Below are 11,053 nucleotides of genomic sequence, written 5' to 3'. Positions count from 1 at the left end.
CCCCCTTCCAAGCATTCCAAATTTGTCATCCACCCCAACTGGACATCAAGTTTGCTCCTTTCACTGGTTAGATAACGGCAAATTACAAAGTACCCTAAGCCAGTGAGCTCCAAAGAACAGTTTACCAATTAAAAATTACATACCATTAGAAATGTTTCAAAGGGATTTCTTTTCAATCATCCAACCTCCTTTCTTGCATTCCAACCTTTGTTGGAAACTGCACTCTTAAAATCTTCCAGGCTATTTTCTTAGATTTCATGGCATACTGAGAAAACCCATTACTCTAAATTTTATATCCAAACAAACGCATCACTGTATTTTACTTTGTTTTGAGCTTTCCACAATTTTTTCAATACCTGGTTTCATATGCAATTAAAAATAGACAATTGCACGCCTGGGGTAATTGGTCCAGTACTTCTAAATACTGATGGCTAACATAATCTCAAACAGGTTTTATTAGCATCTTAGTCTTAGAACTTTGACTCTTCTTCTAAGCATCTAGTTTATTTTCTTGTCATCAGTTACGTGCTAAAAGTGAGTTTGTATAACATGAGAACATGTAAGATTAGAAAACAAGGTGGTTAAAAGTATTTTTGACCAAATCATCACACAAAAGCTACGTATATACTGTGAATCTGAGATCCAAGGGCAGTCCACAGATAGCCTTTCCCTTCTATTCTACTTTGTCATCTATTATATAAAATGATTTATGAAACCTTTATAAATAGGATATGACTTCTGCCCATTACTAGGTTGTATATAAACACCTTTGAAACAGCAGCAACTTTCTGGGGAACCCAAGGTTTGTGTCAGTGATAACAGCCCAAAACTAACTGTTTTTGCCCTGCTCTGCAGGAAAAACTGAAGTATAAAACAAATAAACTGGACCTTTCAGGACAAGGCAAGCATCACAAAACAAAGCTGTTTAATAAATCCAGCCTTAGAAGTTTGGGTGCGAACTAGTACCATGCCTAAAATTAGTTTATATGGATTGAACTAATTGAAAGTGAAATAAATGTGTAACTCTGTGTCCTCAGTTACCTAGGAAGGCACAGGCTACAAAAAACCAGGAAATAAAAAGCTCTCCTATTTTCAGTAACACTGAGGCACAGACTCAGAATCCATTTGGTAACTGGGGCTATAAACAGCAATTAAAAGAACAAAATGGAAGAAAATACAGGTTTTATTCTTCAGTTGTTTCACTTTTCCTAAAATCTTGACATGTTTGAGCCTCTTTCTATTTAAGGTTGAAACAGTTAAGCACACGACAAAAAAAAAACTCTAAAAGAGGTGCCAACTGGACCACAAAACATTGAAGAAAAGGCTTAATGCAGTTCCCGAACTTTTTCATTAGGATCTAAAAGCCATTTTTGCAAAAGAATCTCCACTTTACATCAAAGTTACTTGTCTCCTTAATTCAACACCCACCCCAATGAAACACAATTTGAGTAGTGTATGTTGGTATGCATAATAATTATGACTCAAAGAAAAATATATCTAGTATATTCTAGGGGTTTTGTGGAGGCCGCTGTGAAACAAAGAATTTGAAGTAAACAATTATAAAATACAAAAATAAAAAACCAGGGTGTTTATTTTTTCTCCAAATTCCTGGTTTAATAAGGACTTGTTTATTTTGAGAAAAAAAGGTCCCAAACATCAGGCTATTCACAAAAATAACCCACAGTATCAACTTTAGAAAACAAATCTTAAGACTATTACACTAATTATTTTTCTAGAGGATCCATTTGACATGCCAACTCTCATTCACAAAAATACATTGTTACATTTGTGTTGAACAGCCCCACACAGCACTCTTACGTGGGGTATAACACGCACACCTCTAATTCAAAGCTGTTCTCAGGTGCTACTCAACTAATGAGACTGCCTTTGTAGTTAGGGAAGCAACTACTGAACTTATGTATGAATGGAAAGAACTGTACTCCCTGCATAACAAGAGATTATTTTGGAGACAGTTGATAAAAATCATACATACTTTTTATTGTTAAGTCATAAAGAGGTATCAAAATTAAAAGCAAAAATTACAGGGTAAGACTTAACATAACTACTAGGAGCATCAAAGGAAGTGAAAACGGGACTAGGCGCAGGGCAATGTGAATTAATGAACATGGGAAGGACAAGGATGGGGACAACAGTGAGCATGTGCTGAAGATACTAGGGGAGAGGATCTGGTGAAAATTTTGATCTTAGACAAGCGCCTAGGTAAAGAAATAATGGGACAAGATTTCTAAACCCCACTATGTGCTTAAGAGTCATCCTCGCCATTGGCGCTGTCTCTGTCATCCTCTCCTTCCTCAGCCTCTTTTTCATCATCCTTGATCAACTCCAGCTGTGAGAAACAGACACAAATAGGATGGAGTTAGAGGCACTCCATGTGTCCCTGATCCCCCCTCCACCACCTCTTTCTTTCCTTTCCCGTGGTTTTCACCTGGTCATCCCCCCGATCTTCATTATCATCATCATCCAGTAGGTCCCCCTCCTCAGCAGAGTCATCTGCCACCCCCTCAGACTCCATCTTCACATTAGTCTCATCTTTCTTCAGGGAGCTGCTGCTCTGCTCCTCTTCTGACTTATCATTCTTCATCTCTACTGCGGATGAGAAGGACAAGTCTGTCTAGGGGCAAGTAATGTCCACAGGATGTAGACAATCCCCACTGATGATCATAGAACTGCAGCACAAGTCTATATCCTCCCACACAAATGTCCTTCCCAATTCAAATTCCACAAGTTTCCAATTAAACTGCTTTCTATCCCACTATTCCAACATACACTTTCAACTATCTTAGATAGCTACCTCTACTTTACACCCAACAAGCAAAAGGACCATTTACCTCCTTGTTTGCTGCTCTGTTCCTTTTCGATTTTTTCCAGGTTTTCCAGTAGAGAATCCACTTTTTGTTTTATCTGAGTCAACTCCTTCTTAATGGCCTGAAGGTCATCTCCTTTCACTTTAATACAAACAAAACCCTAGATTAGAATCAAATGTACCAGAAGCTACCAGTTAGCTATACACACACTCCCCCACTAGACTATACAACAGTAGTCAACATGAGATCCTTGGAGAGAAATGGAGCCTGTACCAGACTGTCCTAGTTATGGGGTCCACCGATCTTTTAGTTGGTAGCTGAAAACTGAATCTAATGTGCCTAGTTCCTTAGCAACAGCATTCTTACTTTTGTAGGTCTGCTAAAGACCTCAATTCTATTTTAAAAGCACTTTACCAACATATTTTACACAATGAATGGGCGCCCCTCAACTCCCTAAAATCTAATGACTTTTTTCAAATTACCAAGGTCTTAAGGATAGAAGGCTTCCTAGAGTTGGCCCCTTAATCACTATTTTCTCATCTTCTATTATTTTGATTATGCAAAGTTATTTGTACAAAACCTGAACATTAACTGCACTAATTTCCATATTTCAACATACAAGAAATATCAGAATCACAAAGCTGCAATAATAATACATACACTTTCCAGACTTAGAAGATCCCCGCTGTCCACTCTTAGAATTGAAGCCACTTTTGCCCCTTCGTGAGGTGTTTCCTGATACACGCTGGCGTTTTGAGGGCACTACAGCCCGAGCAATAGGAGGAGGAGGAGGAACACGTGCTGGGTAACTGTACATCCTATTGGATAAAAGGAGAACAGAATTCCTTCACAACAAGTCAGGAAGATTCCAACAATGGTGTCCTTGTAAAATGATAAATCATTGTCCATTGTTCTGCAATTATTTTTTTGCTAAGCTAATTTCTTTCAAAAGGCCAGTTTACTCTTTGATATATTTAATACTGCAGCTACTTTTCTTCAAGAAAATACTACATATATACACACATATCCAATGGTTGGTTGCCTTAAGCACTGGACATAAAAGGTTTCTGTGTACAATGGCAGTATTAACATTTCTACTTTGTACTTTTTACAATGAATGGCCTTTACCTTGATCTTATTCTTTTCACATATACACTACAATAAGCAATCCATATAAGCCAAATAAAGTACTTACAAAAGACTGCAATTAACCAAGTCTGCAAACAGAGCTATTGGTCGCTAAATCCCTGATCTTTTCACCCACAGAAGCATACAAGTAATTATCACTAGTTTGTAGTATTACATTAAACCATATAAAATTGCCAATATTAACCATTTTTGGCCTATAGAAATGGTATTTCATGTGTTGTTAACTGGGTGTACATAGCATTATCAATTCTAACAACATTTAGCACTCTCCACTCAAATCTCCAACAGGACAGAGAATACTGTCTATGTTGTTCACTATTCACTACTGCCTAAATCCACTGCCTAGCACACATTTAGCTTTCAAAAATCACTGATTGCTCAATTGCTGCTTCCACTGGATAAGTATCCCAGTGATTGCTAAAGATATACCGAAGTGATGGCCTGGTATTGATGCTTCCATTTGTAAAGAGAAAAATCAAAATACAACAAAAAAACTTCCCACATGGACATCAGATCTAGACAGTCTCTTTATCCCATGCTGTTACTTTTACAAAAGCCTGTGGCAGCATATGAAGCTAAGACATACCTGTAGGAAAAAAACTTGTAATTCTAGTTCTGAACCTTTTTGGCTATTAACTTAACAACCCACCAACTGTTGCTCTGCCTAACCGCAAAGCTTTGAAATTTTATAATGCATCAGTTAACTTTTTTTTAAGGATTATTTATTTATTTATTATTTATGGCTGTGTTGGGTCTTCGTTTCTGTGCGTGGGCTTTCTCTAGTTGCGGCGAGCGGGGGCCACTCTTCATCGCGGCACACGGGCCTCTCACTGTCGCGGCCTCTTGTTGCGGAGCACAAGCTCTAGATGCGCAGGCTCAGTAGTGTGGCACACGGGCCTAGTTGCTCCGCGGCATGTGGGATCTTCCCAGACCAGGGCTCGAACCCGTGTCCCCTGCATTGGCAGGCAGATTCTCAACCACTGCGCCACCAGGGAAGCCCAGGATTTTTTTGATGTGGACAACTTTTAAAGTCTTTATTGAATTTGTTACAATATTGCTTCTGTTTTATGTTTTGGTTTTTTGGCTGCGAGGCAAGTCCCCAACAGTAACTTTTTATTATCACTACCTCCTTCCATTTTTATGTATAGCTTTTCATCTTCTGGCCCAAAATTTTCCAAAGTATAATGATCCAGAAACTATAAAATATCAGTGTTCAGAAACTACTTTCCTTTGTGTAAGGTGATGCTACTTTGTACAATTTCTGGGGGTAAAAAAGTGAGTTATCCACATCTTTAGGTATGAAACATCTCATGCCTCAGCCCTGTTGAATTCAGAGATCTAACCTACCTTCCAATCTACTCACTCTCACTGGCATCAGTCTCCAAACCAATCAGCTAGCCATTCCACATTCCCTACACTCCAAGGCATTGGAATTTCCTTTTGAACCATACTAGTTCATCTAACCGGGGTAAATCGCCATAGCAAAAATGAAGAAATGCAGTCTACTTTCAATCTATGTAATGGCCTCCTGAACACAAATGGAAGTCAAACGCTCTAGTTCTCTAAAGAAAAATGTATTTTAAAAGATCAACTAGTGATGCTTTTTAGTGCCACAGAACTTAACTGCTGGTTAAGCAAAAATGGGCTCTCAAAAAACTCACAAAGATTCCTCTAAGGAAGTTTAAGTAGACCTTGCCTTATAAAATGCCAAAGTGCATCAATGTGAAAACATGAGACAAAAACACAAAGAGAAAAACCATACCTACTGTGATAACCCTTAAAGTCAAAGGAATAGATAAGCGGAAGCTCAGTATAAAAGCTTCAAGAACCAGCTACAAATTAAGTAACCACTTTCCCCACAGGAAAGCTATACAAATAAATCACAGGAGGCATCAAAACAGCTGCTGATCCTCTAATGATAAAGCCCAATCTTCATGAAAGTTTCACTATTACCAGAGGAACAAGCACTCAACACTAAGAGAATTATGGCTGCACCTTGAATCAGAAATCTGGACACTAAGTGTTGGTATAAAAACTAGTCAGAAATAAAAGGCAATTAAAATACCATTTTAAAGAAATTAAAACATTTCTGGACACACATTAGCTAAAAACATAAACAGATGAGACCAAAAAAACCCTCTATCCTAATCTCCAGGCTAAAACATAAGCATTACAAGGCATTTATTAAATGTACACGTTTTCAAAGGCAAGCTTCTTAAATGACTAGATGTAACACATAGTGATCTTCGGCCTCAAAAACCCTGATTAATAATAATACATTTCAACCACTATGAAAGTATTGATAGAAACAACTAGAATAAAGTATTAGTGGGCTTCCCTGGTGGTGCAGTGGTTAAGAATCCACCTGCCAATGCAGGGGACACAGGTTCAAGCCCTGGTCCGCGAAGATCCCACATGCCACGGACCAACTAAGCCCGTGTGCCACAACTACTGAGCGTGCGCTCTAGAGCCTGTGTGCCACAACTACTGAGCCCGAGTGCCACAACTACTGAAACCCACGAGCCTAGAGCCCGTGCTCTGCAACAAGAGAAGCCACCGCAATAAGAAGCCACAACGAAGAGTAGCCCCCGCTCGCTGCAACTAGAGAAAGCCTGCACACAGCAACAAAGAACCAATGCAGCAAAAAAAAAAAGGTATTAGTAAAAACCTACGTTCTCCTGAATGTTTATTTAATGCACTGTAACTGTTTCCACTCTTAAAAATTGGATAGATAAAAAATAATTTTAGGCATATTCATTATCAAATTCTGAAAACCAACTAATTTTCAGGTATCGTTGCCCACAAAAAAATTTAAATAAAAAATAAATGCCATTGGGCTTCCCTGGTGGCACAGTGGTTGAGAGTCCGCCTGCCGATGTAGGGGACACGGTTCGTGCCCCGGTCCGGGAAGATCCCATATGCTGCAGAGCGGCTAGGCACGTGAGCCATGGCCGCTGAGCCTGAGCGTCCAGAGCCTGTGCTCCGCAACAGGAGAGACCACAACAGTGAGAGGCCCGCGTACAGCAAAAAAAAAAAAAAAAAAAGCCATAATGTGAAATAATTTATAGGTGACAGCAATCTAGTAAGATCACCCCCCCCACTGACAATACTGATTTATCAAATTCACTTTAAACATGCAATCTCATTATAATTTCATTCAAGGGTTAGGAGATATTTTTTCTTCCACTTCATTATTTTTCATCTACAACAGAAAAATTTCAAGAGAAGTTTCTTCCTCATTACCTTTGATTTTCCTAGAAAAGGGATTGATTTTATAGGGTACTATGTTTTGGGGCTTTACAATGTCTGAGACTCCCTGAAATTGTCTGCTAAAATTCTGTGAATGCTCTGCCTTAGAACAATCTACAACTTCTACAATTTCAATTGTAAGTTTCCCAGTATATCATCCAGAGTAAACCTTCAGAACACACCCCTTATGTAACATTATGCTGTACAGTTTTGTAGAAAAGGACTTTACAAAATTTATTTATCTTTGGCCTTGTGTGGACTGAAGCATTATACTGCATGAGCAGAATATCAACTACCGATACTCATGAATACCAGAATTTAAAAAACTGTTCCAAGAATCAAGGCCTTCAATAACTGGCATCTTTGAACATTATAAATGTATTCCTGGATATTTCTTCCTCACTCTTTATAAAACCTTCTGAGAAACCGTATTTGAATGATTTAGGTAACTATTTTGCAACCTTTTTTAAAACTACCAAAACTTCCACCAGATTATATTGACAGTACAACCCCATCAAGTAGACTTTATATCTTACCATTCTTTTTTTAGTAATTAACACAATGAAATTATCTTAAGTTTATTATTGAAGACTATGGTATACAGTTCTAACATATAAATACTTATTAAAAACTAATTTTTTAAGTTCACCCTAATCTAATTTTAATAGTATATATTTCTTTAAATGTCAAAGCTTTATTTTACAAATGAGTAGACTACTGACTTTAAAAGTGCAAAAAAAGTGCAAAAAATGACAATGTGACATGTTTAATTCAGGTTTATATTAAAATGAAAATATAAAACTGTGTTATGTCAAATACTGACCCTCAAAACCCATTTTCATGATGTAGTTGGAATTCATCCTGTTGAGCTTTAAAATAAACTAGCGAAATTCTTAGAATTTGTGTTTTATTTCTAAGATACAATTTCGAAAATTGTTATTTGTAGGCACCCCTCCCCAAACGTTGCCTTGAGGAGTCTGGGAGAAGCCAAACTAGATACAAGGGTTAACACTTGTTTTGCTAATACAATTTGTAGATAGAGTTCCAAATACCAAGGTAAATTTGCATAGTTGCACTTTATGGTCCTTGACTTTCTTCAAATTGCCCTTTATGGTCCATTTAAGGATACAGATTATCTGTATGACAGTTAAAATTAGTAACAGCAAGTACTTCTGATCTAAATGATAAAGGGACTAAATGATAAACCAGTCTGCTGTACAGGATTCATTCAATATATAGGGTCACCCAAACTATCAAAATTTAACTAAATAACCATTCTTTAACTAAAGGGAAAAAAAACACATAAAGAGGTTATTAGTACCTCTGTAAGGTTTAAGAAGCTTGCCCAAAGTTTGGGGAACACCACATGCACTGCTGCTTACAAAGAGCAGGAATCAACAGCCCCTATATATGTAGAACCAATGGTAGCAATCAATAATTGGTTCTGCAATCTTCTTTTGAAAAGAACTGTTGATATTAGTATTTAGAGATATTTTTGCAAATTCAAAGATACATTTGATTAAAAATTGTCCCACTGATTTTTTTTTTTTTTTTTTTTTTTTGGCGGTACGCAGGCCTCTCCCATTGCAGAGCACAGGCTCCGGACGTGCAGGCTCAGCGGCCATGGCTCACGGGCCCAGCCGCTCCACGGCATGTGGGATCTTCCCGGACCGGGGCACGAACTCGTGTCCCCTGCATCGGCAGGCAGACTCTCAACCACTGCGCCACCAGGGAAGCCCTGTCCCACTGATTTTTACAAACAGTTTTGCAAGAGAGGGAAGAAATACCGAATGTACATACTCATTTTAAGATGCATCCAATCTCACAACTTTTAAAATATGAGAAGTTGCTTCTTAAAATTAAACAACTATATTGAACTTTCTTGATGGATTCATAGGAAAGCTATGTTAACATAAAACTATATGTTTCATAGGAAGGCAATTTGAAAATTCACTTGAAAAAAAATAATCTGGGTGATAAAATGCAGATTGCTTTGAGTCCTAAATCAATCTTTTTAGAAACAGGACTGGATCCAAGAAAATATTAAGGAAAAAAACCTTTTTAATCCCTGGCTTTGCTTCTGTTTATCAAACTTTCCATCCAGGTGATAATCTTTTCAAGACTCCTTAATTTCCAAAAAATTATACTATTACTCATTTGTCATGATGTCCTCAACATATCCAAAAGATAATGTCTTAAACTCAGTGTGGTCCAATTTTTACTTTTTTAAAATCTGAAATTAAAAACAGTATTTATGAAAAATACTGTTTATAAACAGTTAAGTTAAGAACATATAAGCTCATTCATTCCTATATTCTCATATTATCAAGCCAGGTCAGAGTACAATTCTCTCTTTTCACTTACAATAAAATTTCTTTTAAGGAGTTGTCTGAGAAAACAGATTTGTGGTTGCCAGGGGATAGGGTGGAGGGAAGAGCTGACTACAAAGGAGCTTCATGGCGAATTTTTGGAGGTATAAAACTACCTATATTTTGACTGTACTGGTAGATACATGGGTACGCATGTAAAAACTGTACACCGAAAGAGTAAATTTTACCATATATATATATATATATATATATATTTTAAAAGTTTTCTAAGTTGTCTCCACAATCTGTCTTTCCATTCCCTCTTGAATCTCCTTGTAAAGTTTTGTGCCCCCACCATTATCAAAACCTACCCTTATCACTAATGATTTCCACACATGCTCCTGCCTACTTTACATCTCTCAAAGTGGATATCTAATAAGGAGGTTAAGTTAACATGTCCACAACTCATCTGTTATATTCACCCCTCACCCTGGTTCCTTCTATGTTCTCTCCCTATCCACTGTTTCTATAAATTCCAAGCCAAAACTTTGGTGACATCTTTGATTCCTCTTAGCCCTCACATAGATCTAGAAGCAAATCTGTCTGCATTAACTTCAAAAAATTCAACTACTTCTCACCATTCCCACCATCACCTCCCTGATCCTTCCCCAAATGACTGTATAGATAATTCCATCATCCACTTATTATCTATTTTCAGAATAATCTTGTTAAGACATTACAATTAAGATCCTTTCTGGGCTTCCCTGGTGGCGCAGTGGTTGAGAGTCCGCCTGCCAATGCAGGGGACACGGGTTCGTGCCCTGGTCCGGGAAGATCCCACATGCCGTGGAGCGGCTGGGCCCGTAAGCCATGGCCACTGAGCCTGTGCGTCTGGAGCCTGTGCTCCGCCAACGGGAGAGGCCACACAGTGAGAGGCCCGTGTACTGCAAAAAAAAAAAAAAAAAAAAAAAAAAAAAAAAAAGATCCTTTCTGCTCACAACTCTCCAATGGCCTTTCCCTCATTCAGAGTAAAAACTAAAGATACACAACATCTTAACAGTGCTGTATATGTGTTCAACCCATTCATCATCTCTGAGACCATCTATTTTCCACTAGTACCCCTGGTGCACACAACAATGCCTCATAATAAGATCTTAACAAATAGTTGTTGAGAAAATAAGTGACTTTCCTAAACTGGCCTCTAGGAAAGTATTTATCAAAATTCATCAACAACAGATAACAAACCAAACCTACCCATTTAAGGAAAGCCAGTAGGATTAGTCTGCCTTTTTTCTAGCTTTAAAGACTACTGGGAGAGTTTTTCCCTAAGAAAATCAGACAAAACTTGAATAATAATCTACCACAAAACCGAATCCTTTTTCAAGCTATTTATTACAAAATAAAAATCAGATCTTGTGCCTATAATGTATGTAATTTGAGCCTATTATGCCATGCTTCCTGTAAGGAAATCACAAAGACAATTTTCCATAGATGAGTTTCTCCTGCTATTATATTATACTT

At 37.7% G+C, this 11,053-nt stretch overlaps 1 protein-coding gene across 9 annotated transcripts in view; it reads right to left on the bottom strand.

Annotated features, from left to right (window-relative positions):
• Positions 1–1,977: 1,977 nt before the first annotated feature.
• The window catches only part of HNRNPC (heterogeneous nuclear ribonucleoprotein C), a 47,142-nt gene continuing 38,066 nt past the window's right edge, over positions 1,978–11,053 (bottom strand). For 7 of the 9 annotated variants that reach the window (XM_060004901.1, XM_060004899.1, XM_060004902.1 and 4 more), the window contains 4 exons: positions 3,486–3,643; positions 2,850–2,966; positions 2,447–2,607; positions 1,978–2,347 (listed from right to left, as the gene is read on the bottom strand). In XM_060004901.1, coding sequence (XP_059860884.1) covers positions 2,264–2,347; positions 2,447–2,607; positions 2,850–2,966; positions 3,486–3,643 — 520 coding nt within the window. In that variant the 3' untranslated portion in view covers positions 1,978–2,263. The remainder of the gene's footprint in view (positions 2,348–2,446; positions 2,608–2,849; positions 2,967–3,485; positions 3,644–11,053) is intronic. The other 2 variants (XM_060004905.1, XM_060004907.1) reach the window with 1 other exon arrangement.

This window comes from Delphinus delphis, chromosome 2, assembly GCF_949987515.2.
Source record: "Delphinus delphis chromosome 2, mDelDel1.2, whole genome shotgun sequence".
NCBI classification, from domain to species: domain Eukaryota; kingdom Metazoa; phylum Chordata; class Mammalia; order Artiodactyla; family Delphinidae; genus Delphinus; species Delphinus delphis.
The sequence above is the reverse complement of the archived record's forward strand: the minus strand, read 5'-3'. Positions and strand labels throughout refer to the sequence as shown.